This window comes from Limulus polyphemus, unplaced genomic scaffold, assembly GCF_000517525.1.
Source record: "Limulus polyphemus unplaced genomic scaffold, Limulus_polyphemus-2.1.2 Scaffold5141, whole genome shotgun sequence".
NCBI lineage: Eukaryota > Metazoa > Arthropoda > Merostomata > Xiphosura > Limulidae > Limulus > Limulus polyphemus.
In genome coordinates this window covers 15,163-31,311 of record NW_013670751.1, presented here as the reverse complement: position 1 = coordinate 31,311, position 16,149 = coordinate 15,163, and the positions used below count along the sequence as shown (strand labels likewise).

General features: G+C 32.2%; 1 protein-coding gene across 4 annotated transcripts in view; it reads left to right on the top strand.

The window, feature by feature from the left end:
• Positions 1 to 829: 829 nt before the first annotated feature.
• Positions 830 to 16,149, top strand: part of LOC106472180 (zinc finger protein 345-like) — a 29,347-nt gene continuing 14,027 nt past the window's right edge. For 3 of the 4 annotated variants that reach the window (XM_022400783.1, XM_022400781.1, XM_022400782.1), the window contains exons 1-5: positions 830 to 1,098; positions 3,723 to 3,845; positions 6,356 to 6,522; positions 9,363 to 9,454; positions 10,751 to 10,943. In XM_022400783.1, the coding sequence (XP_022256491.1) occupies positions 6,417 to 6,522; positions 9,363 to 9,454; positions 10,751 to 10,943 (391 nt within the window). In that variant the 5' untranslated portion in view covers positions 830 to 1,098; positions 3,723 to 3,845; positions 6,356 to 6,416. The remainder of the gene's footprint in view (positions 1,099 to 3,722; positions 3,846 to 6,355; positions 6,523 to 9,362; positions 9,455 to 10,750; positions 10,944 to 16,149) is intronic. The other variant, XM_022400784.1, reaches the window with a different exon arrangement.

Below are 16,149 nucleotides of genomic sequence, written 5' to 3'. Positions count from 1 at the left end.
AAATTCAATTCCATTCTTGCCGTCACTTCTTGGCGTTCTTATATACAAGAATACCGCACATCTAGTAAACACTCGAGGCTTCACGAACGGACATGAATTTTCTAGAAGCTCATGACGTGTTACTAGCGTCGCACTACTTCCGCTGTCGTAACAATAATATAAATGTATCGATATTACGCTACCTGTTAGAATCTGACCTTTGATGATGAATAACCGAGACGCAACGCGCCTTTTCACCTTCCTACAACTAATTTATGATATATTTTAAGTGACATTCAGGTAACTTTTTGTGTTGGTGTTCTCCTCATACCTATGATATCTGTGCTAACGGGATGTTGGAAACTTGTAAACATGTGCTAATTTTAGCGACAGTTTGTGGGAAGAGTGACATTTTAGAACCCCGGTGGGACGGCGAAAAGTCTATGAAGTTCCAACGCTAAAATCCAGGGTTCGATTCCTCGCTGTGGTTACAACAGATAGCTCAATGTGGCTTTGCTATAAAACAAACAAGATATTTTAGATTGTTAGTAAGCAGTACAAAACGCTTAATTACCTTATACATTATTAATGGGCACAAAATTACAAAAGTATGTTGTATTGTAACATTAAGAAACTGTAGTGCTTCCAACTACTTCTCTATTAATATTACCTTATAGATTATGTGTAAATCCCTTTTTACTTTGAGAATAACTTCGTCAAAAGTCACCATTTCGTTTGTCATAAAATAAAAGTTTCTAATTTACGACCAACTCTTGATTACCACAAGTCTAGACACAAGTCATTTCGTATACATGTATTCATGTTTATCTGTAAGTGTAAACTACTTATACATGAACTTGATATAAACTTGATAAAACGTCGTACATTTATAATAAAGTTTTCATCATTACTCAGTCAAGCTGTCTCCAAATTTTTATTTGGTATAAATATTTTATGACATTTTTTGCGCATGTCCAGCAGTGTAGTGCTTGTTCAGGATGTTTTCAAATGACATTTGAAGATTTTTGTAATGTGACTGTGAGAGACGCGTGTCAGATCGTGTAATATTTAGTATTGCAGTTTAAACGTCTCAGACCTCATGTTTCATAGCCAACTCAGGTGTGTGAGTTTATATTTGTATTAGGTATATGGTTTGTTGAATTTATTTTCATATTTCTTGAAATCAAACGAAATTGTCATTGCAATGGGCCGTCACACAAATCTGTCATTGTCAGAATAATAAATATTACTATTACTAATAGGGCATTCTGATTAATGGACTTCAAATTCAATTCGAAATACGTCAAAAGCTTAAACTTACGAGTGTGTTTGTTGTTATTTGTTAGAAGATAAAGATTAAAAAGTGTTAAGTTGCTGCTGATGGTGAAAGTGTATATGTCTAACAGTAACAATAACATTCTCTTACAACTTAGTGTTTTAATTTAGTTTAGGCCTTTGTAAGGGTTGCATAATTATAAATTTCGCCACATAATGCATATTTTTTAATATTTAATCATTGCATATTCAGCAGTTTTAACTTTTAATACAAGTATTATGGTGCATAATTTTAATGAGTTGGTTACATACTTGTAGTTTTAATTGCAGCATTAAAATTAAAAGGCAATCATGGTCCTTATATATTATAGTAATTATTATAAATTATAACATTAATCAATTTGAAAAGATCAACTATATGTCTCACAAAATACAATAATTATACAAAATAGATTACCCCCCCCCCCCACTCTATTGAAATTTAAATACATGTTTGGCTGAGTTGTTAATTCTTTTAGAATTTGTAAAATACCTTGATTTAAGAATTAATGTTAATAAGTGATAACCATGAATAATGTTTTGACTTGTTTTCAGGGATAAAAAATTTTGATACATAAATTACTGGTAATTAAGGTATTTTCACACATAATAAGTTCAAAAAACTTATATACGGTTGTAATTGAGAATAAGAATAATTTCTAGAATAAATGCTGTTTCTTAAATTCTTTGTGTTAATGATGTAAAGCATTACTAAAATTAATTGTAGAATATGATAACCAGTACAGTAAAACTCATAATTAATGGATTTTTCTTGACTCTGTAACAAAATACTAACAATAAAATATATAGATAACTTATGTTACTATAGCAACCAAGTATGTGCCCAAATGTAACTAAAATACATGCTTCTGTTTTGTAAGTTTAATTTTAAGATTAGAAAATATTAGAAAAGTTCTGCCAATATATTCATACAATTGTTATCACCATTTTAAATAAAAATAGTCTACCAAACTAATTACAAAGTATACTATTTAGCATTTTCACTAATTAACAGTACTGGTTAGAATATTTAATATATACTTTCTATTATCATATATTTCTATTATAATGATTATTTTGCATTGTTAACTTAATATATGATTTAGGACTAAAGCTCTTACCCCTGCCAAACTTAGCTATTATTAGGATTATGGCCAAATATGTCACTAACATCAAGGCTACCTAACTGATGAATCAATGGATTATAATCATTATAAGTAAGAATGGTATATTAAAGTAGTTGTATTTATTTAATTCTTTTTATTAGTTCATTTATTTATTAGTTCTTGTGTATATTAATAACTTGCTTTGATATAAAACTGACAAATATATATATTTTTATATTAGTCTTACTATATAGTAATATTGAAGTTCTATTAGTAAAATTAAACATTTTTGTTTTCTGTGTACATTTTCTAAGATTCAAATCCAAAAAATTGAGCCTTTTTTTAGTAATATTTTGGAAGTTAAGAAGTATTATGCAGTAGGAGGATTTTTTATAATATTTTATGTAAAAAAATTTCAAAAGCTTTTTTTTTTGCTATCACATAAGTATTGGCTATTTTTTTTCTTTATAACTGTATATTGTAAACTTGCTGGAGTACCCATCCATTGGAGGGGTGAAACTCATTTGTAAAATAAGGATACGAAATTGAGCTTCTGTTTTTTTTTAACATAATAAACATTAAAAATGCGATAAAAATACATAAAGGTACCAATACTGAAAAGAAAGACATACATGTTGGCAAGACTTCTATCAATATGAAATTAGATGGGGGGTCCAACATCCCGTCCTGTCATCCTGTATCAAGCTTGATGCTGGTTGATCAAGAAATGTGGAAATGTATACACACAAATTTTGACGTTTATTTATATAAATTTAACCAGTCAGTGCTATTTTTGTAGTGTTAGGCTTTGATATTCTTAAGTGCTACACTAAGGATGAATTAGTAAGAACATTACATGCATAAATTTGTTGTTGAATCATTGAAATATTAGGACTGTTTTCTTTACCAATTGGTTAAAAACTTGCTAGGAATAATGCTATTTCAGATACATTGTTAACTTACAATGCAGAAATAATTGAAAGAGTAGAAATTATAGGAAATATCTTAACCATTTATAACTTGTATAATATATATAGTCTTTAGATACTATTCAGGAAATTTCTCTAAATTTTTGTGTTGTGCATAGAGCTAATTTTATAAACCTTGCTTCTACTTTATTGGCTTTCAGAAAATAATTAAATGATTAAGAGGGACAGATGAGGGCATTTGTATTGTGATGCTTGAAGAGAAATTTTTAGACTGTTGCAAGATGAATTACTGGGAAAACGTTTGCCAAGAATTTTTTTCATTAATCAAGAAATAAAGTTAGAGTTTTGAAGGTGATCAGATGCCAACAAGTGATTTTCCTGAATTCTTTTTCAGTTTGCAGGTTCAAGGAGAAATTGGAGACTATCCTACATAGAGTATAAATGACAAGAAGTGTAGTCTGTGGAAATGGCAGCAGGATTTCAAGAGGAACTTAAGCTTTTACATGCAAGGGATAAGGTAGCTAATAATGACTTTCAGGCAGTTAGGAACAGTAAATATAGAGAAAATAATTAGATTATGCTATCTAGGAGCTAAGTTGGAAGACGTGACTACAGAGTAAGTGATAATGTAAAGGGTGCTAGCAGTGATCTCTGTGGGAGTGGGGGATAAGTTAGCTCATTGGATAGAAAAGTAGCTGGATGTAAGAAAGCAGAGTAGTGTTTATATGTGAAGTTCAGTCAAACTGTATTAATGTTATAACTTTGCAACCTCAAGACTCAGTGTTAGAATCTTTGCTCATTTTGATATACAACAATGATAAAGATGAAGGAAAGGTCAATAAATTACTTAAATTTGCTAATGACTTTTAAGATTTTGGTTATTGCTATCTTTGAGGAAGATGCTGCTGCTTTACAAGAGAATTTAAATTAGTTGATGCATTTGGTAAATAAATAACAGATGGCTTTTAATTATAATAAATGCAAAGTAATACATTTGGGTTATCATAATTTTTATTATTGATGAAAACCAACTCAGTAGCAGGACTTGTGATACTGGTGGTTAAATAACTCAAGCCATCAAAGTAAAACTATTAGATTTTAGTGTATATTTATTGTTGATTACAAGCCAAAATATGTAACTCTATTATAAATCACTAGTTAGATCTAACTTTTAGTACTGGGTACATTTTGTCTCTTTACCAAACAAAGGATATCTCCTTATTGTAAAGGGTTCAGAGGAGTGCTACTAGGATGATTCAAGGGATAGTTAAGACATGTAATTTTCTCTTCAAGAGAGTAAAAGGTGATCTTATTGAAGTTTACAAGTTCATGCAGAGGATTCACAGGATAAAGGTGTCTGATTAAAACAGGATAAGAAGATGCAAGTTTAAGATTTGAAAAAGATGGGCTAGCTAAGACAGTATTATTTTTCTAAGAGGGTGGTTGACTTATGGAATGAGTTGGGGCTGTAAGGGTAGATTTTGACCATCAAAGGTTTGGAATCCTTTACCGAATGAAGTTTCAAATGTTTGATAGTAATAATTTGCAAAATGTACTTATATAATCACCATAACTACTAGTGTATATTTGGTGAAACAACCTTTTATTGTATAGGTAGTCCATATAAATTAAATAAAACATTCACACGTAGCTTCAAAATATTGATTAAATAACAAGAAGATCAAGACATGTTTTAAATGTAGTGAATGCAATCTTCATTTCTCTTATAAATAAATCCAAAAGAAAATGAGCATTTTACAAGATTTCAACTGAGGGAGATGACAGTGACAAATCTGAAAGTCTGTCTGATGATCTGTTTTAAAATATATATATATACATTTGAGAATTTGTTCTAGACAGAGAGTAGAGCATCATAAAAAAGGATCTGTTATTTCATCTCTTTCAGTGTATATGTGTTATCAATATCACTGATAGTCGGTCCCACAGCAAAATAAGGCAATAAGGTATTCTTGAGGTATCACCTAATTAGTCAGTGGAAAAAATCACTGCCTGCCTTCATAGAACAATGGGAAACAAGAACAAAAGGAACTTAGCCACGTTTGTTGATTGATGTCCTGCTTTTGAACCTGAGTTTTGTTAACTTTAAGTGCTCCCTTTATTAAATAAAGGAGATAAAAAACACCTAGTATGGCTACACTATAACTTTCTTGAGGTTAGTGGATTTGTATATTATTAACAACAAGGGACCATTGGCCCTTCAAGGCTGTCCTGCACATGCACCCTGTAGTTTTTTGGCAATTGTGTTTCCCTCATAAACTTGTGTAGATAAATTACTAGTAGTATTATCAATACTTGGTATATCAGTTTAATAATAAATATCAAACTAGTAGTATTATCAATGCTACTCTAGCTATAACATAACTGTAAACAACACCAGGTACTATATCTACCATAACTAAAACATAATGATAGTAAGTAATAGTGGATTCATTACTTTATGTTTTTTCAGGAATGAAGTGCTGCGGTTGTACAACATTACTAATTTTGTGCCGTTTTGTTTTCCCTTCTTTCTCTCAATTCAACCAATCAGTGCTTGTGTTTAGACTCAGACGGGACCAAAGGCAGTTAGCTCAGACAATACTATCAAGTGGTTGTTGATATCATGTGATTGTTAGCATGTATTCATTGATGTGAAAGTAAATAAATATAGCCCCCATTTCCCGGTACAAACAGTAGTGAAGTTAGGTTAGGCACACCAAAAATCCTTTGCTTATTGTTATACAGTGTTGTAGTGATGAGTAGATTAAACCTGCTTGGCCTATCAATATCTCAATGATTATTTTTATTTTACTTTCATTCATTGCAAGAATCCACCTAAATTACAGTTATTTAGTCTACTATTTTAATAATTACACATATTGAAGTTTAACTTCATAATATGTTATATAATAAAGTTTAATAATGAACCCTTTGTTTTTTAGTGTATAACTGTATGTCTCATACCTTAACCATACAACCAACTCAAAATATATTCCATAACTTTTCTATATTGGACCTGGCTACCAGATCTGAAAATATTTGTCAAGGCCTGGTATATTGTAAGCCCAAGTAACATACTGATAAAATCATGGAAGTACTGAAGATGAAAGTTGAACCCTTATCTGATGAAGAACAAAGTACTTTATTGGATGTTAAGTTCCTAAAAAATGAAGGAATAAAAACATCACCTTGTAGTAAGTACAAAAGTTTTTTAATGTAGATCATTCTTGCTATTATAGTGACTGTTACCTTTTTAATTATTATATCTTTTAGATCATTCACTGTAAATGTTTCATTTCCTACAGAATAAAGCCATAATATGTCCAGCAGTAATATAAGAATGCTTGGTGTTTAATCTAACAATGTGGCAAACTAACATCCATTAACACATCTCACAAATTTGATTAAAACATTTTTATTTTGTAAATAGCAGCCACAACAGTATTAGAAGATAAAACTTTATTGTCATAACAAAATGCTTTAATTTCAGATCCTTAGCTTCTTCAATATCAAAATCACAAAATTTAGCAACTTAATACAATATACTATTTGTGTGAAGATGGTTGAAGTCCATGTCAGTTATTTTTATGTAAATTTCATAAATCTAAATTGGAACTATTGTTTATATCAGTTCCCTATGTCATATAAAGAATCAAGGTCATCAAACATAGTACTTGATATACAGTATCATAACTCAAACAGTTAACCCTCACTAATTAACACATGGACTTTTTTCTTTCTTAGAAATTTAACCATTGAAATAAGTAACATATGCTCTACATGGGTTTATCTCTTTCAGGACAGTAAACTATGAAATAAGCAAGAACATATATATTAGAAATGTGTTATCAAGATAGCAGAATTATTCAGTATATATATATATATATATATATAGATATATATAGTTATTTTCTATAAAAAAAAAAACAGGTTTAGAAAATGCACATAAAATAGTATGAAAATATCTGTTATTATTCAGTTTATTACATAAGCAAATCAGAGAGCATAATTGTACTTGTATATTTCTGTGTATGTCACAAAATTTACTTTATACAGATTATACTTAACATAAGTTTGCGCATTCAGTGATATTATTGAGTTAACAGATTAAGTGATGGTTTCATAAATGTTATGTAGCTTGTGTTATGTTCACTTGTACTGTGTTTAAGGAAATGTATCATGTATAGAAATAATGTTGCATGATAAAGAATTACTGTTATCAAGTAACATAAAGCAAAAAACTAACAAGGTACTTGATATGTATTGTAGATTCATGGACTTGAGATATGCTTGGTATTGAGCAACATTTACAATCTCTAACATACACACACACACACTATTCATACTGTAAAGATGATCTATTATATGTGTGTGTGTGTGTTAGCATCCATCACCTAGAGTTGACTGAATCAATTACCATAATATTTTTGTATGGTAACTAGAAACTGTTGGACAATATACATGGGCTATCTTGTTTTAGGATTTTTTCTAAAAATGTGGGTAAACAAACCCCCAAATAGGGCACATTTCCACTGTTTTATTGAGTTTTGGCTTTTATCACCCATAGTTGGTTTACCTGATTGCTATAATTTTTGTATGGTAACTGTAAACTGTACAATAATGTACACAGGCTATCTTGTTTTAGAATTTTTACATAAGAAGGGAAATAAAAAGGCATCTGAAATTGGGCACATTTCTCCTTTTTTATAAACTTTTAGCTTTGAACTAAAGACAAGTACTTAATCAGTTAAATGAGTCAATTATTACCTTCTTCGAAGCAAGGTATGCAATTAGCATCTAATGGGGTCATTAGGGATTTAGTAACAAAAGAAAGAAGGAAAGGGAAAATTATCTGACACTGTTTTTTTATATAAGTTTTACTTTCTTAATGGGTACCCTCAGCTATTTATAATAAAGTTGTTTTTCATGTGTGGAGTAATAATTTACAATCTCTAACACATCTCCATACACTACTCGTAATAAGTTATTTTTTAACTCTGTATATTATATTAATGTCATGATTTGAAAAAATATAAAATTTGTAGCCTTAACAAAAATACACCTTGTACTACATCAAAATTACCTAACAGATTTAGCAAATGAATTAATTCACACAAAAATTTGAATATTTAAAAAAACATTGAAAGCTGCATTCCAAATATTATTTTAAACTTTTACCTTATTTTATATTATCTTATAATGTGAAGAACCCCTGTTTCAGTGTTTTTACTAAATGCTGTATTTGGCCAAGATTTGAAAAAAATGTTATTTTATTGCTGGAATGACAAAGTGCTGCTTTAATTTATAGTTGCTTTATTATGGGTAATAAATTAATGCAATTTTCATTGTGAAATAAAGTTCATTTTTATCACATACATCCTTGGTTAGAACTAAGGTTGTTCATCACGTGCCACACAAGTTTTTGTGCCTATACACTAATCATACTTATCATAATTTACCAGATACTGAGAACAATTTGACTTGTCACACATACAGTGTTTCAAAAGAAGTATTTGAACAGTTCCTTTGAATCTTGATAAATATTTTACTTTTGTGTTCTTTTTGTGGTATGTCACTGTAATGTTTTATCTTAAACTTACATCAGGATTAGATATGAGTAAACATTACTCTGTGTCAAATATTGTAACAAAGACAATAACTGAATAAGGTATATTTAATTTATGTATCTTATAATAATGATAATGATTTATCAAAAAGTTAAACAGGCATTGATGGATGATCATGCAAGTTTATGATTGATCACTTCGTAAATGAATTCATTGATCTATTATTCTTTACAAGTAAACATTTCTTAATTGTTTTGAACTTTAAAAAAAGAATAACAGACTGAAATTTCAAGTATAATATGGTAGTTTTCTAGCATAAAATTTAAGCCTTAACTAGTTTTGAAGAAATATATTTTCAGTTGACTATAAAACTAGTGTGTTAGCTATGTAACAGTAGATAGTTAAGATTTATTACATTATATCTTGTTACATACACTAGTATATATAATGTGCATCTCTTGAAACAGGAAAAAGTAATTCCTTAGAAGGACATTCTGTTTTTGGGTTTGTTAAAGTGAAAATGGAAGAAGAAAAGAACTGTGATGAAGTAAGAGAAAAGGTTGAGTTACTTTTAAATTTGAATTTTTTTCTACATCTATTGACACAAAAAAATTGCTATATAGTTTTGAGGTAATATTTAGACAGTATTGTTATAATCTTTCTGATCTATATTTAAGTGGAATCTAATCAATGCAGGCAATGTTTGTATTAACAACCTTAAGTTGTAGACAGACATATTAGAGTAATAAAACCAGTTATATTTTTCATATTATATGACTATCATTGGTAGTCCATGGTGTTAACCTTGAGCTTTATTAATATTCATTAGTAATTATAAGAGAAAATTACTTTAGTTAGATTTTTGGTTGGTTTTGTTTTGGTCATATGATCAAGAAATTTGTACAAGTGTTTGAATGTTTCAAATTGGTTAAATTGGTAAATAATGATTGAAGATTTTATGAATTTCAAAATGTGTATGGTTTCAGAGCAGTGATTCATATCTGATACATTTTATTTGTTGTTCTTGTAAGGACAAATAAAAAATAAATGTATAGATAATTTTATCTGATGAAAAATGTGGGTTAAATCTATTAACTTCAGTATCTTAACTGTATCATATCTAGCTCCATATTAACACATGGCTGAAAATGTGTTAGTGTGAGTTGTTATTCTTTTCAGTACCACCAACCAGTAAACTGTTTTAGCACTATGTTTTTCTTCCTTGGATAACATTTCAAGTGCTTAAATATCTTGTGTTTATAACTGTGTAGGTAAGTAAAACATCTCTAGGGAAATTTGAATCAAAATGTGTTTTTGTACAGTTTAATTCAGATATACTTCTACATACAGTGTACAATGATTTTATTGGACTTTATATTTGTTTTGTAATATACATAAAAATTATTAACAGAGATGTCATTTTTGGTACAAGTGAACAATTGTCCCCCAGATCCTGGTTTGCCCCTCCCTCCAAGATCTACAGGATATAATAATATATGCAAGATTATTATAGTTTTCTTCAAAGATGAATAAAAGAATCACAGTATAGAAAATGTTCTATATGCTGACACATTTTTGCTCCCACCCCCAAATTCTTTCAAAAATTCTACTGATTATTAATTTTAATAAAGTATTTGCTTTTACCATTCATAGCATTATTGTATTCATGCTATTGTTCAACAACCTTTGGTATTATGAGTGTTTTTCAAATAACCTTGTTTCAAGATATTATCTCATAAACTTCGGAAATTTCATAAATACCAATAACACTGAAATGCCACCTGTATCTTATTGTGCCTTACATTTAGTGCCAGCATTAGCTGTTCATTACTGATCTTCTGAATACGTATTTCAGAACACATTTGTCAGAATGACAGCTGAGCTGCCTGGTGATTTACAACATGATGAGGTTATTTCTGAGTTCAGTGAGAGTGTTGATGGTGAAATACATCTAGATAACTTAAAAGATGAAGTGATGAGTGGGAAAGAAGAAGATGAATTTCAAAAAGAGCTGCAACAACTTGACTCTAGGTTAGAAAGTACAACTGGTAAGTATAAGTACTCCTTAACATTTCTTTATTCATTAACATTGACTAAGAATAATGTTTTCTCATAGAATTAAACCTTTGTTATAGAAAATCAGAGAGCATCAACTGCATGATTTAGGATAACATTCAGTATACATTAAATCTGTGTTTCTTTTGTTTTCCTATCATTTATTAAGAGAATCCTGTATTCAAAACCCCTAACTACATTTTGTTAAAAATCTATATCCAATTAGTTGAATAATGTTTGTTACAGAAACTTACAATGTGGTACATTACCTCCACACACACATAAATAGCTATTCCTGTTCAGTGGTGCCCTCTGTATGCAACAAATTTTTTTTTGCATGCCACAAACCTTGAAACTCCCACTTACCTGGAATAAATTAATAGTGATATTTGTAACTTGTTGAATTACTCCAAAGTGGACTTATTTTATATTTCTTCCTTGTTACAGAACTTATTACTTCATTACAAAAACTTTTTATTTGTTTCTGCCAACACAGTTGTGTTTGGTTATTCATTTTGCATAATGAATTCTACATTACTACTTTGGAGGTTATATGTTCTATTAGCACATTTACACAGGCTTCAGTTCACGGTTCTCTGCAGGAAGATGTTTGGCTTTACTTTGTCGGGAGATTGACCGTCCAATGAACTGACTTTTTTCAGGCCTTACCTTGAGTTTGGAGGCCCACACATTTAAAATACAGTCCACTGACTCTGAAAAAATAAGACGTTCTATTGTTATGGTTGTTGAATAATTGTATCATTAATATTATTATCTGTAGTTATTTGTGTTCCATAACACAAGTTTTGTTAGATTGGTTAATACTCATAGCCAGGTTCAGGTTAGCAATTAGTCTTAGTTGTATCTTTTCTCCTGTACCATTTGCATAGGCTTACCATGGTCTTTGTTCTTTTAGGATTACCTGTATTTCATCTCACTGGTATATCAAGCATTAGTTTAACTATATTGTCTTTTCTTCCATACATCACGTCTCATACATATGTTATTGTTACTACACACTCCCCTAATTTTATACAATCATGTCTGTTTCATTTTCGCTATTATTCCTCTTTTATCCTTTTACTATTCACTTGGTTTGTGTGGAACCCTTGAGCTGGGGTCCGCATAAACTTCTTCCAATATTGTACATACTTATTGTTCGGTTAAGTTTTTTAGTGCCTAGTGATATCTTTTGTTCTGTATTGTTTGATTAGGCTTTACAAGTGTTTGTTATTTTCAGTTTACCTGTAGTTCTACTTCCGGATTAATCCATAATTAGGTTAAATATCTTGTTCGATTAGGCTTAATAAGTGTCTGTTATTTTTGGTTTACCCATGGTTCTATTTACGGGTTAATCAATAATTAGGTTAAATATCTTTTCTTCAACACATAACATCACATACATATGTTTTTGTCCTATACAGGCTTTAATTCTTTTTGCCTTGGCTTACCATCAGGCAGATTTTCTTCTTGATTTTATGTCATTCTCATCTCTGTTAATCCTATCTATTTTGCCCTATACCTAGTTTTTTAGCTTTGTCTTACCCTATCAACACTCCTACAGTTAATGTTGACCTTCCACCTCCTTTCTTCGGTGTTCCACTTATATTTAGGGATATCTCCTCCTTCTTCCCTTCATATTGGGATGTTTGTCATCTTCAGTTCATTCCCTCTACCCATGGCTTCTTTACTTTTAGGGTGGTACACTGCTGTTTGTTTACCTTTCACTGCTAATAGGGTCTTATGGTCAGTTTTTTTCTCTCCACCGGTCAGTTTTTTGGGTTACTCATGTACATTTAGCATCACATGGGGTATCTACAATTCAATTGTTTTTCTTTTTTGTTAGTTACTAATTTGTCTCATTCTGAGATATTATCATCTTTATTCATTTTATATGTTCGGCACCTACCCGTCTTTTACCTGTCTTACCTGTGGGTTTTCTTCATTCATCTTGTCTGCTCAATGCTGAATGGAGTTCTGGTTTGATAGGTCCTACCTCAATCACTTCTTGGATCTTCCCTGCTTTAATATGTCATCTTTGATCACATTTGGATAGGCTGTTTCTGCAGGACTTATAATGTCCATGGTACACATTATTATCTTTGTATTTTTCACCACGTGATTAGGTACCAATTTTGTGTCTACCTTTGGACTTGTTTTGGTTCCATATGTCTTTTGTGGGGAGGTCAGCATTTTACCTGACTTTCACACATTTGGGGGATTTTATAAACACCATTCATTAGATGTCTAGCTTTGGTTTGCTCCTTCCAACTGGGGGTAGTCTTAACATACTCGGGTAATTGTTTTTTCCTGTTACATACCTCACATTCTAGTCTCTTTGGGGTGTGTATTTATACACCCCTCCAACGGGACTATCCATTTTCCTCCTTGAATGCATTCAAAGGTGTTTTCTGTTAATCAAGCCTTTACTTTGTGTTTTCCTCTTAATTTTCATCCTTCCCTCTTCCTCTATATGCGTTGATAGTTGAACATATCCTCATGACATCAGGTTTACTGCTTCCTCTCCCTCTTCTGGAATGTTTCTCTTGCCTGATGCTCATCTCCAAAGGTAGGAGGCTTCAGGTTAATGGTCTCCAGTTGAAAGGTCTTATCCCCTTCGTACCTAAGCACTTCTACCAGTCCGAGGTGCTTTAGTTCATACTCTTTTTCTTGTCCAGTTTAACTAATCCTGTTTTCTTTTGACTTTTTGATGGTGGTGGCTTATATCACTCACCAAGGGAACACTCCTACTTGTTCCCTTTGAGGTAAACAGTGGATTTCTTTTTTTTTAACCCATACACTTGACACAAGTCTCCTGGAGGATCGTGTTCTAGGTGCTTTGTCCTCATTGTTAATTGATTTTCCAGTCTTGACACACTTTCTCCCAAGGAGTGACCTCTCGATCCTCCTAATTTTTGGTGGCTCTGCCTCCTGTGGGGGTATTCCTCTATGTGAAGTTTTGGAATCTTTTATCTCTTCTCAGTTAGTTACCTCTTTTGTTTCTGATCTCTGGTTCATCATCCACTTACCCTGGCTGTCATTAAGTTCAGACATGTTTACATGAGTTGTTACTCATTCCACCAGTCTTCTTTCCTAAAATTTTGTGTGTCCATGTCACACCGGTTCAGGTATTTCTGATTGATCTTTCTTGGCCAGCACTGCTTTGGTTTTCTTGGCTATTTTGGCTCGATTTGTTTCTTCAGTTCTAGATTGATTTTATTAACCTACATTTTAGTGGCTTGTGTGGTATATTTCTTTCGGCTTTTTTGTTTTTTACCATCTTCCACATTTCTTCTCAGTGGGATCCAGATGACCTTCTCTATCTAGTACATGTTGTGGGTTGCTTCATTGTTTTCAATGCTCCTTACATTGAATCCATTTCCTCCCCTTACTCCACTTCTTTGTCTGTGATATTTTCCCTTCCTCCCTTACCAATTAGGTTTAGATTGTGATTATATTGGCCTTTTATTCCTTGTCTCCTTCTTCCCATCATCACTTCCTGGTGTCTTCACTCTGATCATGTACCTTCCCTTTTCCCTGCATGTCTACCCTGCCATCCATTGGAGATACTTCGTATGTTGAGCATTGGGGTCTACATCTTATACGTTCATCTCCAATTCTCTGCTTTGGGTAGCTGTTTCTTCCTTGTTAGGGTACTGTTATCTACCTGTTGCCATTCTTCACTCTTTCATGAGACTGTGACTGGATAAGTCACCTTTTAGTATATATACCTCTTCTTTTTCAGGGGCATGGCCCTCATTTTATTTTTGGATTCCGCTCTGTGGCAAGTGGTGCCTGACCAGGTATTCTTTAACCATTCAAATTCACACTGTAAGACCATGTTGACTTGCATATTATGATTTCATGGCCATGCAACTGCGGAGATGGGGTGTTGCACAAGATCATTTGTAAGTTTATTCTCGTGATGGGTTTGCTTCATATGTTTGCCCATTCCAGACCACACTCACCCATGGACTACAAGGGTAAAGCAGAAGGGGATAGCTGCCTGTCCCTGTCCTGCCTTGTATTTAATAAATTGGTATGGTCACCCAGTGCACTGTCTCAGGTGTTGTCGTTCCTCCAGACTCTCTACCACACTTACTCCCCCTTTTTCTTCTAGTGGAGTTTGAGAGTTCTTACCACTTTCCAGTTCCAAGCTACTGCGGTTGTGAATCGTGGAGGCATCTGCCTGAATGTGTTAATGAAAAACAAATAATATACATAAATGATTATAAAACCATTCAGTTGAGAGTAGGATGGTGATGTTCTGCTAGTGTAGATAATGAGATATCTTCCACTGTGAAATATGGGAGTGAGCCATCAAAATTGCAGTTCACCTCTTCGATTAGGATCCCTCATCCTACCCCCATATGGATGTCAGTTCCCAGTGGCTGAGTTTTGGAGTTAGAGCTGAACCAATCAACATAAGTCTTCACACGTGTATCACAGATGTCTCTATTTACTCATTCATTTATACTCTTGTTACTCCATCTGTGTTGTGGGTCACAGTGGAGGTACATGCAGATTACTATGATTCTTCCCCTTCTTCTATTCCTTGATGCTTATTATTCTGAGGATGTTACTATACTTGGGTTCCACTCATTATATATTTCAGTGAGATGGTTTACATTACACAGACATCTTTCCGATGCCAGATGTTGGGTTCCTGTATTGATCATTAAATTTCTCACATTGTTATCATCTGCCCATTCATAGGTCAGGGGGTATGAGATTCTCTCCGGTTTCATGAACTTGAGGTGAAGATGGTATGATCCTCTTTGCAACCCCCACCAGATGTCTTGGTTTTGGATTGTATTAGACATGCATGAGATGAGTGGGAATGGCAGACAGATAATAGCAAAAGAGAATAAAGTTGGTGTGAAGTTAACTACCGTAGAAGTGATAGGCCTAACGTTTAATATGTTAGAGTGGAACTAACAGTAGAAAAGAAGATAAAAAAAAATTATTCTGTCAAAGCATGGTTCTAAAGTAATTGAATCAGCCTGAGTGGACTTTGACAAAAGGAACAGAGGATCTTCAAAAGACAGAAAACCAAACGATTATGGTAACTCGCACCACAATTGAAAGTGAATCACAGAGAATACTAGGGTGATAGAAATAGAGAAGATAGTTCAGCATGTCAACTGAAATTCTAAAGTAATTGAATAGGCCTAAGTGGATATTTGACAAGAAGGAGAG